The sequence below is a fragment of the Oryza glaberrima genome, chromosome 4, assembly GCF_000147395.1.
Source record: "Oryza glaberrima chromosome 4, OglaRS2, whole genome shotgun sequence".
Lineage (NCBI taxonomy): Eukaryota > Viridiplantae > Streptophyta > Magnoliopsida > Poales > Poaceae > Oryza > Oryza glaberrima.
In genome coordinates this window covers 24,132,694-24,149,738 of record NC_068329.1, presented here as the reverse complement: position 1 = coordinate 24,149,738, position 17,045 = coordinate 24,132,694, and the positions used below count along the sequence as shown (strand labels likewise).

General features: G+C 38.0%; 1 protein-coding gene across 1 annotated transcript; it reads right to left on the bottom strand.

Moving 5' to 3' along the window:
* Positions 1-532: 532 nt before the first annotated feature.
* LOC127769947 (uncharacterized protein At3g06530) lies at positions 533-15,940 on the bottom strand. The gene is made up of 39 exons (XM_052295604.1): positions 15,530-15,940; positions 15,167-15,380; positions 14,988-15,083; positions 14,778-14,895; positions 14,517-14,690; positions 14,098-14,268; positions 13,914-13,969; positions 13,679-13,768; positions 13,449-13,597; positions 13,171-13,253; positions 12,935-13,063; positions 12,756-12,830; positions 12,477-12,645; positions 11,789-11,928; positions 11,595-11,702; positions 11,109-11,289; positions 10,350-10,447; positions 10,104-10,253; positions 9,858-10,011; positions 9,359-9,516; positions 9,160-9,241; positions 8,897-9,071; positions 8,068-8,143; positions 7,769-7,939; positions 7,621-7,692; positions 7,436-7,540; positions 6,853-6,942; positions 5,976-6,181; positions 5,694-5,895; positions 5,411-5,590; positions 5,119-5,214; positions 4,959-5,026; positions 4,543-4,879; positions 4,249-4,458; positions 3,438-4,121; positions 2,946-3,349; positions 1,863-2,109; positions 1,335-1,505; positions 533-1,090 (listed from the first exon to the last, which is right to left on the bottom strand). Exons 1-39 carry the CDS (start codon positions 15,684-15,686, stop codon positions 860-862), a joined length of 6,477 nt encoding a protein of 2,158 aa, XP_052151564.1. The 5' UTR covers positions 15,687-15,940; the 3' UTR covers positions 533-859.
* Positions 15,941-17,045: the final 1,105 nt, after the last annotated feature.

Sequence of the window (17,045 nt, the reverse complement as noted above, 5' to 3'; positions counted from 1 at the left end):
AAAAATTTAACCCATTTAATCAGGCTCGAAGTAGAACTTATCAAAATTATCAAATTCCAGGATGAGAAGTTGATAACTGACATTTCTTTACTTCCTAAATTTTTACCTCACCATTCAAAGTTCAGTACGTGAGGGCGTGAGTCCATATATCTGTTCAAAGTTCAGTACGTGAAAGAGACATGTCACACCCGAGATGTGTACTGAGTAGTTGTCTTACCACCAGTCCACCACAACCACCATGTGGCTTCTGAAACACCCAGAAATAGATTCCGCGTGACCGATATAGCGACGACAATTCACGTACACATCACCATCACGTACACAGCCATTGATGATAAAACGCGAATTACTGACCTTCCAGGATTCCACTAGAGGCTAGAACTAGATAAAGAAAAAAAGTAGACTTCAGAAGCCTTAAAACTTCTCCATGTGCTGTGTTGTTCCTGGCACATGCTAACCATCGTGCATGGTGCAAAACCCCAAAAGTCAGTCTGCACTCTGCAGTAGTACAGCCTACAAATTTGACGTATCCTTAATTCCTAATTGGAGTTCACAACTTGATTTTACTGTACGTATACATGGCCATCCGCTTAGCAGACACGTGATACCTGTCGGTGATATTGCCATACAGCGTTCAAAACCATAGAGCAAAAAACCGCAAACAATACAGTTACTGTCATAAGAAAAGGCCATACACCATGAATATGGCCACCATTGTACTACACAGCAAAATGAATATATTCCAGAATGTTCCAGTTAGTGTTAACTTTGCATAGAACTCCCATGTTTTTCTTAAGTGATTTACCCGGAAGTGCATAAATATTCACTTCACTGTTGCAGATCAGAGACGTCAGATGCCTCACAGGTACTGACGGAGGCTCTCGCCGCTGAGGGTTTCCATCTCTTTCACAATCTCCTGGGCTAGAGTCTTAACAGGGAGCTCCACGTCCTCGAGTAATTCAGCAAGGAATGGAATGGTCTCCGGGAGGAGAACCACGTATTCCTCCTTTAGATGTTGGACCATGTGCCTCACAACCTTCAGACCGAGCATTTTGGGGCGAACTTTGTCACTCCTTGTCCTCATCAGCACCTGCAGATTTTTGAAAAAATGAGTAATTGATAGTCCTGAGCTCCCCATGGACGTAACACAAGGACTGGACAACTAGAACTGAAAGTTTGAATTACTTTTAACGAAATGTGTTGGCTCACTTTTGATGGATTAAATGATCTTTTAAATTATTATAATAATAATAATAGTTAAGTTAATGCATCTCCAATCTCACTTGTCCATTATCTAAAAATAATGAGCTGCGAGCATAGTGCTTAGTCCCCACCTCATGGTTAAGAGGCTTCCACAAAACATCTGACCGTGCAGTAACTGCCATTTGCCCCAAGCACAAAACAAGAGTTTCATCAACTTCATCAACTGATGGAGCTTCTGGAACTGATTCAAAATGTTCAGGTGGCTCAATAACAAACTGAGAAACAATAGGTTTCAAAAGAGCCTGCAAACAAACAACCAAAAAACCATGTTATGATTACATATATAAGTTTACCACTACTGCTTACTTCTTGGCCAAGCAAAAATGATACTACAATGCAGAAACAGTGCCCGTTTGATCAAAATATAGGTAGGGGCACAGCCAAAGACAAGACAGTGCAATGCCAGTATAACATTTAAAGATAAGTAAGTTGAACCTGAAGAATTTCCTTTCTAAGACCAGGATATTATTGAAATGAAACAGAAAACAAGAAGGAACTTCCGATGCAGCTAGTTTTCTGGTGACTTGTAAAACCATTACTAACTATGATAAGTGAACAGCTAACAAAATTTAAACCTCATAGGTTATGAAGGATCTGACCTGGAAATTGGAGGAATCAAGGATCTTCTGGTCATTGTCGTAAAGGAAACATTTGTGTAAGGATTTCAACACCAGGGCCCTTAAATTCCACAGTTTTGGTCCAGATAATTTATCCTTCTGTTCCACTGGAGCATCTTCAAGTTTGGCCTTCTTCTTCTTTTGCTTGGAACTGATCAAAGCATCATCTTCTGATAGATATTGTACAGATCCCTCAAGCAGGTACTTGAAGTAAGGTGTGAACAAGGACCTTTGGAGAAAAATGATACAAATAAGGCAAAAAGGGAAACACGCACAGAAGGTAGACAGCAATATCATGCTTAAGTGGCAAGTAGTTAGTATCAGAAATATAGAATGCTGCCTTTGATAACAAAATGATCCAATAAACAAATATAGGAGATTAGCACAAGACCAAGCTAGCAAATCACAATCATGACAAGGATATCCAAAACCATTTGTAGATAATACACAGCAATCCACCAACCCCATCCCAGGCCAGTTCCTGACACTAATGGGAAGCACAAGCCCTAACCTAAATCAAGAAAGAAACAGCATGTTTTACCATGGCATAGTTCTTGTATAGTCGTATTTCCATCAATAGTACAAGATTTATTTCCATCAAATATTACAAGATATTGGTACATTGAGGAGCAACATTGAGACCAACTTAGATTGGAGTGTGGTCAGTAGGTCATAATTGGATGATCTAATCAAATGTACACCAACACAAAATCATGAGTACTACTGCGCTTATGGACAGGTGGATTTCTGGTGCTATGTCAGTTATCATTTGTGTACAAATGATGGTCATGAACCCACAACCAATATAAGGTACTCCAATATAGGTCAGTTACCATTGGTGGAGTATTACGTTTTGCTCATAGCCACCTGATTTTAAACAGACAATGTAGTATTTTCATTTTCCGTTACCGTACTGTACACGTAATACAACATTCAAGTAAGGACAAAGCTAATTGGTTTTAGGGTTTAAAGAAGTTTCATCAGAATAGAAACATACAGTAAGCAGTAAGCAAATCTACTGCGAAAAGTGGTTTATGAAGAATGTTCGCAATTTGAAACATATACCTGTGTTTTTCAGCGAGGCTGTTCACCAACTTGTAGAAAACAATTGCACGGTCCATACTTCTCTTTGATGTGGACCGATCAACTTCAGACTCTGCCCATTCAAGAGTACGAAGGAAGAGAGGCCTAAAAGTAGCCTCCGTAAGCTTCATTGTGAGAGTGGTAATGGCATGGATAATACTTTGCTCGACTATAGCTATATTCTTCAAGGAGTCCAAATGTTGACGGCGGAGATCAAGAGCTACCAAGCAATGCTCATAAACTTTTGTATGGTAAGTTCCTACAGCCAGCCGATCCATAGCACCAACTAGAGTAGAAAGCATTTCAAAAGCCAAGGACAGACTTGCTTCTCCACATTTGATAGCACCATTGTACAGATTAAGTAAAGGTGAAAGCATAAGCCGAACCTGCAATGGCAATAATTTGATTAGATACAAGTAGAAAGCCATTGTCCGCATAATTCAAGACTTCAGGATATGCTAAGATAGAACGTACAGGAACTTTGTCAGTCAGTAGCTTCCGAACGTCTGCTGCTTTTGCATCCAATTTTTCATCATTTCGAGAAGCACACTCCAGATGCAAAACCACCAAATCCAGAATTTCTTCCAAATATGGATTAACAAATTCACCAAGCTTTTTGACAATCACCTCGACAGTTGTCAATACCGACAACAATATGGGTATAGCTTGATTAGAAAGTTTAGCATCAGTTTTAGTGGAACTGTGAACATATTTTCCACTAGGGCAAAATGATACTTGGTGTGATACTTGCAACATATTTTTCATGATCAATGGAAGCTGAGGTAATGCTTTTGACCCGAGCACGTTTATAAGAGAGCCTACAGTGTAGATTGACCTAGAAGAAGTAACAGCATCACCAGAGTTGATGTGATTAGTGATTTTTGCAAGGCACTTCCTATATGCAGGATTATCAGAGGGATATTCTTTTGCCAGTGTTTCAAGTGAAGAAATAGCTGCAATTCTCACTGAACTGTCTGAATCAACCTCTCTGTCAACCAACTCTAGAATCTTAACGCACAACTCACTGAAACAAGGGGCAGAGCTCTTGTCCACTTGAAGTGCAGTAGCAGGAGTGCTATGATTTAATTTTCTAGCTTTCTTTTGCTTCTTCTGGATCAAGTTATTTCCCTTTGCAGTTTCGCACAATATTCCAAGCGCCTGTTTGATAAATATACATGTCATTTCAATTGCGCGGGGTCAAAGTTGTTTCAAGTGACTTAATAATTGAAAAATACTAAATAAGACATAGAACCAAGGTGTACTTTAGTCATTAACAAAAAGTTACCTTTCTTTTCACAACACTTCTTGAATGTTCTAACATCCGGCTAATCCCTTTGAAATACGTTGAAGCACACATCCAGCCTGCGATTACTTTTAGAATTGTATTTGCAGAGTCTCTAAGTTCTTTTAGAGCATCACCAGAAATGCCAGTTTTTTTGTCTCTGACAGCCGCAACGCACAAGACAACCTCCTTCATAAGCTCTCCAAGAGATCCCTAGAACAGACAGATGAATATCCGGTAAAATCCAAGTTTCAAGCACAAAAGAGTAAGAACCACAATTTTAACCAAGTGAAATACCTGGATAGAGTTAGCAGCTTCCTCAGAATCAAGGTCAAAAATCAACTCTGTATCTTGCAGCTTAAATAGGATAAATTGCATCGCCAAATGGAGCATAGGAAGCAGATATTGTTTCTCATGCACCCTGATTTCTTGTAGTAGCTTAGAAAGACAATGAAACCATAATTTATATGAGTATTGGTTGGTTATATTGACTGCCAAACCATACTCCCACTCTTGTGGCATGGCTCTCAAGGATAGGGCGCCCTGGTGTTCGGGAGAATGAGAAATACGGCCAACCAATGAGTGCAACAGACACATGATCACGGTGCTCAGACATTTTTTCTCTCCTAACGTCCTTTAAACAGTGCAAGTAAAGTTAGTTAGCTACCAATAATGAAAATATGAATGTTGATGGAACCTAAGATAGATAATACCTCAAGAGGTAAACCATGAGAGTAAGACGCCTGTGTTCCACAACATCAACCAAAGCTTTAATGAATAACTACAAGAACATTAACACATAGTCTATTACCCTATTGTTTTATTTGCAGTAAAATGTAAAACAAAAGGGAACTTCAAGGAAAATAACAGAACCTCAAGAAGATTGTCTATACTTGTGATCCTTGCTAACCAACATGGGACTAAAAGGGATAATAAGTCCTCCAAAATGCGTTGCGAGTGGCTATCATCCTTCAGCATAGAAAAGAAGAAAAAGGTGTTGTAAACAAACCAAACTAAGAATTGGAGAGAAACATTTAAATATAAGTAAACTAAAATAAAATGAAAAAACTGAAAAACTTCACAAAGTAATTCCTAAAATGAAATTCGATAGACAACAAACTTCACTAGGATTAAAACAAAATAACTACCAACAAATTGCACAAACCTGTTTCACTGCATCCCCAATAGCGACGAACAAATCCTCAATACTTTCTGAAACAACTTGTGGGAAAGCCTTAGCTAATGAAGCAATCAATGAAAACCCATGATTACGAGTTCCTAGATCTTTAGCAGATTGTATACAATTAATAAGGAGGTTTATATCTCTACAGTTGAACAGTTCATCCTGCACAAACACATATAACCCATGAAAATCAAAACCACAAATATGAGAAGGCAGACAACAGATTTTTCCTTGAAAAAAATGACTAGAGTAAGCAGTAAAATACTTGGTGACCGGATTGCAGTGTATCCGTAATATCTTTGAGAATCAGTAGTACCAACTGCTGGGCTTCTATCATGAAATTAGATAAATCAGGATTTTCAGGAGAGGCATCATGGCCTTTGTTATATTGGCAAACTATCCCTAAAATCCATTGATCAGAAAGAAGTTTCAATAATAACTGGAAAAGTGGTTGTAGTAAACATGTCCTGCATGGAAAGTAGCAAAACATCAATAATAAAAAATATGGGAATTAACCCCCAGACAAAAAGATTTTGTAGTACCAGACCTTTGAATCACATCCTTCTTAAGAAATAAAACATCTAGAAGAGATACAAGAACAGAAGCGGTAGGTTTTACTCCAAATAGATCATCAAAATTCTTGAATATGTCATGATTCAGATCCTCCTTTCTCTTTATTCTTTTTGAATTCATTTTTTTGTCACCTTGCGCTGCAATCAATTCAATAAATTTCACAGCTGTGGAGGCATGAACCTGCCATAAGTAGAAATAGGTAAGGAGCTAAGCATTAACAGAAGTGATATAAAGAAACGGATATCCAATATCTATATATGAACAAGCCTAGGTAAAATGCTACCACCTTGTTTCACGGATTATCTCTTTTTACTATTGTTTTGGCTTTTCAGCCAAGTAGAAACCCTGGAAACAACCATTCATCTTGTAATACAAAACTACTATTGATATACATTCCCCCTAGTCATGATAACATGTTTTGGACATCAGCACAGTCTCCAAGATACAACTTTGATTAATATATTAGCAAAAAAAAAAAAAAAAAAACTTTACAATTATGATGGTTCGGGAAAAAAAAATCTATAGTCAACTTCCATGTATCCAATCTAACAATTAAAAAGATATTGATGCTTACATTTTTTAAAGTTTAACTAGAAGTGTGTACTAAACAACAGTATCTGGGATCCAAGGGAGAAAATGTGTACTATCTGTATATATATTTGTAATGACTGCCAGATTGCCCACAGAATAAATGATACTGTTTTTGAACGCTCAAAGGCACCAAGTTTAAAATATGATTTGCAGGGGAGTACATTGTCCCATTAATGTCTAAATAAAATGAAATAAAATCAGAAATCTACATAAAGTATATGGAAGGAAAAGTTTAAAATTTGAGGGATAGAAATACTAACATTAATTCGCAGTATAGCATCTCGTGCCGCATTTCGAATTTCAGTGTTTTCAGTTCGAAACATAGAAATAAGGCTTGCAAATACTTTTTCCTGCAAATTTACAATACCATAGATTAGTTGATCTACTAGTAAATGATGTAAGATGAGTTGCATAAGATAAAAAGGGTAATATGTAGAGGTGCAATTCGAAATCAAATCAAATATGCATTAAAGATATACATTTTTTTCATTTTTAAGATCAAGTGCATGTCAAAGAAGATAGCTAAACTAGTTAAGGATGCTCTATGATACATCAAGTGGCGAGGAAACAAACTATCCTATCTTCTAATGATATCAAGAGCTGAATCAAGGATATCATCCATTAGAATAATTGAACAATGAGAATTTGGTGACTAGGAATAGAAGATAACTTGATACGGTTACTAGGAATAGAGGATAGAAATAACTTGGTACAGTGATAAGGAGGAGTAAAGGCTATACATCTTAGCATGAAATACATCTCATGCAAAATTCAAGTTCATGCTTTTCTTTTAAATGAAGGACGCCAACACAATGTCAAGTATTAATAAGAAAAAAAAAGAACCTGAGTATCAGTCTTCAAAAAATCAAAGAATACTGGTTGAACAGCTTGCAGTGCAGTAACACATGGCATGACAACAACAGGATCTTCTTGAGCTGAAACATCAATCTGCAGTTTCATACCGTCAGAGCTAACCCTAGTAGTCAGTAGATAAACTAGGTCTGTACAGAATTGATGGTTTTTCTCACCCTTAAAACTTTCAGCAAAGCTTCAGATGTTTCAGAGCTAACATTTGCACTGTTAGAAACCGAGAACATTACCTACATAATAAGAGTAAATTAACACATCTGCAACAAGGATATGTCATGGTACATGTTATGTTGCCGGCACGCTTACCTCCAAAAGCAAGCACAAGATTTGTATTTCATGGGTGGACATGATCTGCCTAGACTCACATCCACTCTGATACTGATTGCGCCGATCCAGAAGATCAAACAATAAAGACTTCACATCTTCTACATCAAACAAGATGCTTCCTACTCCTTTCAGTATTGACAAAATCATGAACTGCAACATATATATTTTTTTAAAAAAAAAATTAACTCCCATCCAAACCAATATCATCACTTTGGGAATCTACCTGTATGTGCATATCAACTTGCATTTACATAACTCAACATTGCAGAACAACTGACCTTTCCATAAGAAGAGAGCTTCATACCAGAGCGCAAGATGAAGTGAAGGATAGCATCTTTTGTTGACTGGTCAAATCTGTAATAGACACAAAAACTAGCTTATGCTCCAATTAACAACAAATTAACAACAATAATAAAAAAAAACTAGAGAAATCATCAAATTAATAGTAGGAAAAATATGCACAAAATATGAGAAGATTTTACACTTTATACATCAATCTGAAAAAACAATCAAGTTGCCTAGTTAAGCAGAAGGGTGCTTCTTCTTAGCACACAACATGCATCTAAGGCTCTAAGCATACACGATAAGTATGATTGTGCACACACAAGAAGGGTAGGGAGTTGCAAAACCCAAGAAGCATGTAACGGGCATTATTTGTTGTGATCAGGGAAGTATAAAATACATTAATATAGCGGGGTTTCACAAAATTAAAGAATCAATTGAACATGCAAGAACACTACTATTTAAATATACAAACTCCAGTATGGAGGAGCCTTCTTTGTTCACCCAGAATACTAATGTGTTATTTTCCAATAAAAAAAGATCCCCAGCTGTCTTGTATAGTTATATTATCATGTGTGCATTTAATTTAAACAGCTAACATGGCAATGACCTGCCCATTCACCTTTAAATAACCCCCTTTGCACTGTAAGCTAGCGAGTGTTAGCTCAAATTGATTTTAAGAGCATAAGTGAATAATGCTAGTTAAAGAATGTCATGGATGTGGTTTAAAGAAGACAATTCATCAAGAACCCAAAGTTTAAAGTGGAACAAACATAGGTGTTCAATAAAAATAAAGCATTTGAAAGAGAAAGGAACAGGGATAACCTCTCATGAAGATTTTCAGGGACCATCAAATCTTGACTTGGGCTCAACAGTGATGAAATATAGGCAGGTAGAAATCTTGTATCTGAGGATATCATGGTCTTTTGGTTAACCAGTGACCCAAGGAAAACACCGAACGTCGGGGACAGCATGCATTTGGGCAATTTGCTGCCATTTCCTGTTGATATAATAATTACAGATTACAAAGGTTAAAGTCAAATTCCTCAAGTTGGAAATAAATATGACAGGGAAGCAGGCGAACAGACCATTTCTTGAAAGTGATGCACTCAACCGCTGCCACACCAAAGATAGCCCCTCAATGCATTTGAGAGCAGAGGACCTTACATCCTACAAAATAATAAAATGAACATGTTCAGCACACTAACCAGCTGTACAGTCAGCAAAAGGAAGAAACAGCTTATAGTTACCATAGAAATGGTATTTTCTACACAACGCTAGTCATACCTTATTTTCATGAGCAAGTGGGAGCATAACACAAGGAAAGCCAAGCAGAAGCTGCACACATAAGCTTTCATCCAAACTACTGGTTTCAGACAAAGCACATACAGAACAAATAGAAGCAAGCATAAGAAGACTCTCCACTCGAACTCCAGCTGAAAAACCTGCATAAAAGTCCATAAAAATTGGAAACGGCTTGATGGAATAATGAAATGAAAAAAATAATAATAGAAGAGCAATCAAACAACATATGAACTAGTCAGTAGGCACCAATGAATTATAAGATTGAGAATAGTATCGCAGTTTAACAAACTATTCTGAGGACATAAGGAGTTGAACTGGTTGTAAAATGAGATGGACAACTGACACGTCAAAGTGAAGGCAAAAGAGGTTAGATAAAAGCATGACACCGGAAGTCAGAAGATTATCAAGGTTTTTCATCTATCAATTAGCTGGAATACAATGACAAGATGAGTTTATCTAAGACAGAATAATTGTAACAAACCTTCATCTACAAAGTATTTGGAGATAAACTGAAAAGGTGCCCTGGTGCAGTTAACCATTAGATACTGTAGATGCTTCTGGAAGATGATTTTTCCAGGTGATGTGATGAAGAAGAGAAACAAATCATCAAGCAATGTATTTCCACCATCATTAATCTGCATAAAAATATAGATTGAGGACGGTGTTCAAAATAATCAGAATTCATTAGAAAAAAGATGAAAATTTTACTGGTTAGCAGTTGCATTACCATAGAACTCTGCTTGATATAGGATGACTGTACTCTTAGCATGCCCCAAAATATGCATACAAGAATTCTGGCATTCAATGCCTCTGTGTCATTATTGAAAACATGCTTCACCAGTTCTGTAATGCATTTCTCGAGCTTATCAATGTTGATCTGCATAAACAAACACAAAAGATCACTCCAAGGCCTACATAATGGGCCAATTCTTCCAATGTTGCAACACAAAATAGTAAACTAAATCAGAAGTACCTCGTCACCAACACGACCATCTTTGGGCTTTATTTGACACCACTTGTTCTTGAGAACTGGCAGACAAGCTTGGCACAGACTCATTTGCATGTCCAAAACTGCCCAAAGGAAACGACGCATTAACTCTTCAGTTCCTCTATGTTGCTAGTATAGCTTAAGTCTAATAGATGGTAGGAATAGTTTTGCATTAGCCGTACACTAACTATAGTTTGTGAGATCTTTTGACCTGACACATGCTAAGAGGAAGACAGATTCTAGCATCAAATCTACTATAAACTAAAGTTGGAATCTTTCTTTATGCTAGTCGGAGGCTCTCTCAGGAACCCCAGTATTAGTTTGAGAAGGCCAAAAAGATAGAAATTCACACATTAATAAGAATCTTAAGCCTCCGTCTATGACATCTATGGCTGAGGTCGGATATAATGGAATAGGAATACATGTAGTAGTGACAAACAAAGTCTTTTGTAACATGCATTCATGGATTCATGTTGACCATTATTGCAAGCAATATGTAGCTAAGTTCTTTTTTGTAGCAAAGCACACTATAAATTTAGTTTAGAATTATATATGCCCACGCATAGCCCTTGCATAGAACACATCATATCTGTTAGGATTTCAAGAGTGACTAAGACATCGTATTAGATCTTACAGTAATAGGGAACACATGATAATATCCTCAGCTGAAGAGACTTATATTGCAACCATCAGAAGGTTACTAGAAATGGTAGACCATAACTGTAGATACAAGGATGGGCATACCTTCAGCAGGAGCAAGCAGTGACTGCAATATTATGAGTAGAAACAAAGCTCTTGAAAATGCACTTCCTTTTCCAGCGTCAGCCAACCACTCCACATGCTTATTTGGGTTCGCAAGGAAAGTTTCAGAAAATGCTTTGATATTCTTCATGTTAATGGAAGCTACAGACTCTGGACTGATGCCCTGTGAGAATACAATAAGAAATGTAATTACTAAAACAATTAAATGGGAGGGGGAAAATCATATGTTTTGAACTTTTGATAGCAATAGATTATTAGATATGGAAACAAAAGATTTTCGTTCATAAAAGTAATAACCGCCACATATCTAACCAAATGTTTACAAGAGTTCAATATATGGATACAATGAAAACGAAATCAATGAGGTGCCGCTAATTGCAGAAAAATTGTATGTGGGGGGTCACTCAATAAGAGCACAGCAATGATCAACATAGGACAGGATGGAAAACAGCCAGAAAGAAACTTCACCTTCATTTTATCAGTTGTGATCACATTGTATACAAGTGAACTACTTGTATAAAATTCCCACTGTATACTCTTAGCTAGCTCTAAGGCCTTCAAGTTTACCCTGACAGTCTGCATTTTGATTTCAACATTGAAGTGAGAAAAGTTGCGGAAAGTAAAAAAAACGCGAAGCGGATAGTGATAGAAAATAAGTTAACCTTAGGGTGAACAATGAGGAGACGAAATACTACTGCAGCGATGTCCTTTGCATGTTCAATATAATGCAACCGATACTCTATAATTATCTTTTCCAAGCATGAAACAGCGACGTCGCAAGCTTTTGATGCTTTTGGACCACCTAATTAGCAAGAAAAAAAACAGGCATATGGTATTGTCAGAAAAATAAGAAGGGCAGTGCCTGTGCAGAAGGTGACAACTATTTTTCCATGCGGCACAAGTAGTTTATAAAGTAACAGTGTATTGCAGGACATCTCACTTTGCATTCTCGACAAAACATGGGGATCCCACCAAGGTTTAAACATAGGAGAATAAACCAACATACGAGAAGGTGAACTTACTGGAAAGAAATCTCTATTGGTATGTAATGAACAGTAAGTGCTGTAAAATAATAACATCGACACTCTTAATATATCTTATTTTGCTTTTTTCTACGTCAGTCTGGGGCACAAAACAAATACTAGTATTTTATTTAAGCTTTTATCTCCTCTAGAAGTTTGACATCTTGCAAAGTTTTATATGACAAGTAGACCAAACTAGCTACAGATCCTTGTGAGTACATAGAATCCTAGCAGCTAAGCTCTAATAATTCCTCTAGAACATCAAATAATTAAAACAAAATAAGAGGCCAACAGAAGGCCAATCAGACACCCAATGAACATTACCCACCTTTGTGAATGATGTTGATGCAATTGGCTAGCAGATCATCATACACTTTAAGAAGGCTAACAGGACTGGCAACAGCAGCTAGTCCTTCTATGGATAAGGCAGCTTCAACAACACTTAGATCATCATCATACATATTGTGTATTATTGCATCTTGCATGTTGATTAAGTTCTGCAATAACCCAGATAAGACAACAGTCAACATTTGAACAAAGAAAGCTCTAAACACAAGAAGGCACATAAAGTGCATGGACATACATACATACAACAATGTACAATTACCTGTGGATTTAGATTATGGTTCTTAAAGATATTGGATGTAGCAATTTTGGACAGAGCAGATTTACGGACTTCAGCCTGCATCATGAATAGAACAATTTGAACCATAGCAACAACCAGAACATAGAACAAGGCAAACTATTGGCCAAATAGCACACCAAATTGACTATATCAGAACATACCTTAGGGTGGTCCAGACTGAACCAAATGTTAGAATCAGAAATTTCAGTTGGCATGCCCTTGCTTTCATCAAACACTAGGCCCAACAAATTGGAAGCAAAATCCTCTCCAATTGAGTTAACTTCGGAGTTCTGATGAATTAATGTATTGAATCAACATCAGAAGTTCAAAAAAGGTAAGCAAAAACCAGAATATAGAAACAAGAAGTTACATAGGTGACAAGTTTGCCAGATTGTACCTCAAGAAATTTATGGATAGCATTGCGAAGCTCTTTTGGATATTTTTTTCCAATTACATTCAAGGTTTTCTTTGACCATAGACCTGAGGAACAATAAGTCAGTTGCAATGAGGATAAAATTGTCTTCTATATGATCTTTTGCTAATGAGATAGCTGGAATATAAAGATCAGAAGGCATCTACATATGATGGGCATCAGTCTGTGCACAGAGAGGATGACCAAAAATAGATCACTTGATCAATTTAAAACAGAATGAAGCAGATCTAATAACCACCAACCTGTGCGGTTCATATCAAGGTTTTCTGCTGCCTGAGATGCCTTAACACAGTGGTCAAGAACCTTGTACACAATCCTTTCAACAAACTTCTCTATGTTTAGGGTCTCAACAATTTCAATCAGGTGTGAGTGGCAGGAATCGTCAGAAGAACTGTTCACATGTTGTAGAGTCATAACTAATGCAGTGACAAGATAAGAGAAATTTACACAAATAATCCATAAGAAAAATCACCTGTAACCAACCAATGATTCAACATAAAGCCTAATGAACCTTTCAATGTTAAACTCACAGCATAATACAGAAAGGATGCCAGAAAAATCCCTGGAAAAGAAATCAGCACAAAATAACTAATGCTTAGCTAACAAAAGGAGAAAATAAGAGACAAAATATATACATGAAGTGTGTGCGCGCGCGCGCACGCGCGCGCGTGTGCGTGTAGCAAAAACAAGACAAAAGACAATGTTACCTGATGTCTTTCAGAATCATCAATGGCTTCTTAGGGAAATCAGTAACTGATTGTGACTGCAAAAATAATGGATGAATATCAAACTTTCTAGTTAACATTTACGTTGGCATATGAAATACAAAAAACAGATGTCCCGTACACAATCTAAGTGTTCTTATCGGAAAAAAAAGGTGTCAGATGAGACCTGAACAAGACTTATAATAGCCATCACTGTAACACGGAGCCATGGTAAATCAATCGTGTCCAGCGCATCATGTTGTGCAGCCCTTGCAACAAAGAAGATCAAATTCTGAACAAGTTTTGGGGCTAGTGTTGCTCGTGTTGCCAGTACTCCAATAATCATCAGCGCGCCAGCCTGATCATAAAGCAATTGTCACAATGATATAGCTTTGAGTTGTTAAGTAAAAAAACTACATAGGTTAGGAGCAATCAGACAACACGATAAAAGGTGCACAAAGTGTGCAACAAAAGCATCTGCATGAGCAAATATTTCAGTTGTTCGTTTTGAAAGAAATAATAACACCATAGTAAGACCTCAATCTTAGTAAAAAGGATTAAGTGGGTCATCATAACTGCACTAAGTTAAACACTTTCCAATCTAACCTTATAATCTTGGTCTCCCTTCATTGCAGGATTAAGCGAGTCGAACACAAATCCCAACACCCTCTGCACAATATCTGTGTCAAGCTTGGGAATAGCACCCAAGCACTCCACGATCACTGCAGTGCAAAAGCAGACAACTGTCCTCGAGTGATGGAATTCCTTTGTTGGTGCAGCCTGGAAATGAACATAAACATGAACTACAAAGCTCGAAAAGCAGAGCATAAGTCACTGATAGAACACACACAGAAAGTCCCAACATACATAGTTGCAGATGGTCTCCAGTACAGCCTTATCACGGATGCATTGTTGCACCATTACACTCCTGGGTGGGGGTGCACCAGAAGACTTCACAGCATCAAGAAATGCCCACTTACTATTCCTATAAACAACTCATCGAGAAGAAATAAGCGAATAAAACAGATAAGTGGATAAAAATAAGCTTAGAATTAAGTCTGGAGCTTTCACACTCACCCCAAGTTAATCAACTGCACAATCCGAACAAACGTGTGTGTGTCATGATATGGCAATGCACATAGCAGCAACTCATCCAAGTTGTATACATGCACACTACAGGAACATTTCCAAAAGGACAACAGAATTAGCTAGAGACAATAGCAAATGACGAGAAAGTAGCTCGGTTCAGTTCATACAGGTATCGGCGGATAAGATACTCAAGTGTCTGCATGGCAGCTTGGAGCTGCAAATAGCCAGCTAGAAGGCGAAGGTAGGAGGAGATTGACTTGTTGAGCTTGTCATTCTCTTTGGTAGTTAACTGCTCACGGTTCACCTCAAGGCTAGTCTCGCTAAAAAGTGTGTTCCTGTACCTCCGAAATCTCTCATCCACGCCTTCAAGGTGCTCCAACCCTAAAATGAAATAAGAGCTCAAGTATTGCAACTTTGCAAAGGGAAGAGGGGCGTTTGATGCATTCAAGTGAACTGGGGACCGAGCTCCTAAGCAGCAAATCAAGGAACAGTAAGCTTTGGATCGAACAAGCTGGTGCCTAGGTTTTTACCAGAGAGGGCGATTGGGAGGATGGCGCGGAGGTCGATGTCGGCAGCCTCCTTGGCGTCGAAGAGCACGGACGGCCGGGTGATGGGCCGTCGCGCGGGCTCGGGCGCGGCGCCGACCGCCGACTTGATGGCTTGCAGCTGCGACGCGATCGAAGCCATCTGCGGTTACCAGCGGGCAAACCCGAGAAGTCAGGCGGCGCGAGGTCACCTGGTGGCTAGCGGCGGCCGGCGAGCGAGCCGAGGCAACGACGGCTCGTGGCGGCGGGCGAAACGGGGGGACGCGGCACCGGGTGGGCGCTGCTGCTGCGCCTGCCTCTTCGCTCGGAAGCGTCGCCGCCGCTAAAACCCTAAACCCTGCGCGGCGGGAGGAAGAGGAGGCGGAGGCGGCGGCGGCGGCGGGAGCGGCTGCCTGCTGGTAGTTGTCGTAGGGTGGTGTTGTTCTGTAAAGTAGGGGAATAATGGGCCTGAGAAAGCCCATTTTGTAGGCAAGTTAGGCCCAAATGGCTCGCTCGGTGTGGCCGCCTCGCTTTGGAATAAGTCCACATTGAATCCCTGTAACATCCTGAAAATTCTCAATAATAAAAATCACTAAAATTTTGAACTTTTTAAAACTTTTGCATCATACTAGTTGTTATGATTGCTATTGCTTGCCAAACCGTAAATAATCATAAAGAAAGTAAAGAAAAGATCGACATTTAAGCAATAGATATAATTTACGAGAATATATTATTGTTAACCCTACAAATATTTATGCACAAGATAGTAAAGTCAAATATTAATTTCTATTATAAATTACAAATCAGATATTAAATATTCGAACCATGATTGATAGCTTGATGTCACAATTAGCTAAAGAATTAGTAAGATTAAATCTAATTCATTTGAATCCAATCTCACATGAAATATAAGAACACATGAAATAATGATCACCACTATAATGATCGTGTTTATAAATAAGTAATTCACCAGAATATATAGATCGATACTTAGAACATTTCGCCGAGTTCCTCATGACATGAAAATCACTCATATAAAATAATGGTCATATAAATAAGAATATGTGAGTGTTTAATTAAACAATTGGATTAATGTTGTACTGAGTCTCAATTTATATTTATAGAATGAATAGACCCACATAAAATGCATTGTTATACAAATAAGTTCATTCAATGTGCTATTGTAATAATAATGGCCACATTAGGATATTTTAATTAGTTTTAGAACCCTCAAAGCCTCCAAAATTATCTAGGTTAATTTTAGAATTAGACCCCATTTAAATAATGCAATAGAAAAATATATATAAGAATAAAATATGGGTAATATTAAATTTTGGTCAACTTTCATCTAAATTAAAACATATATTGGGTAAACTCCATTTGTGTGAAATCTAGAATTTATGGGACAAGTTTTAATAGGAAATAGGCCCCAAAAGTGGATAAATAGGAAAAAGTCACTGTTCATTATGGCCTAGGTGTTCGATGTGGTCCCCTAGCCCTTTCCCCTCCTCTGCCACATCGC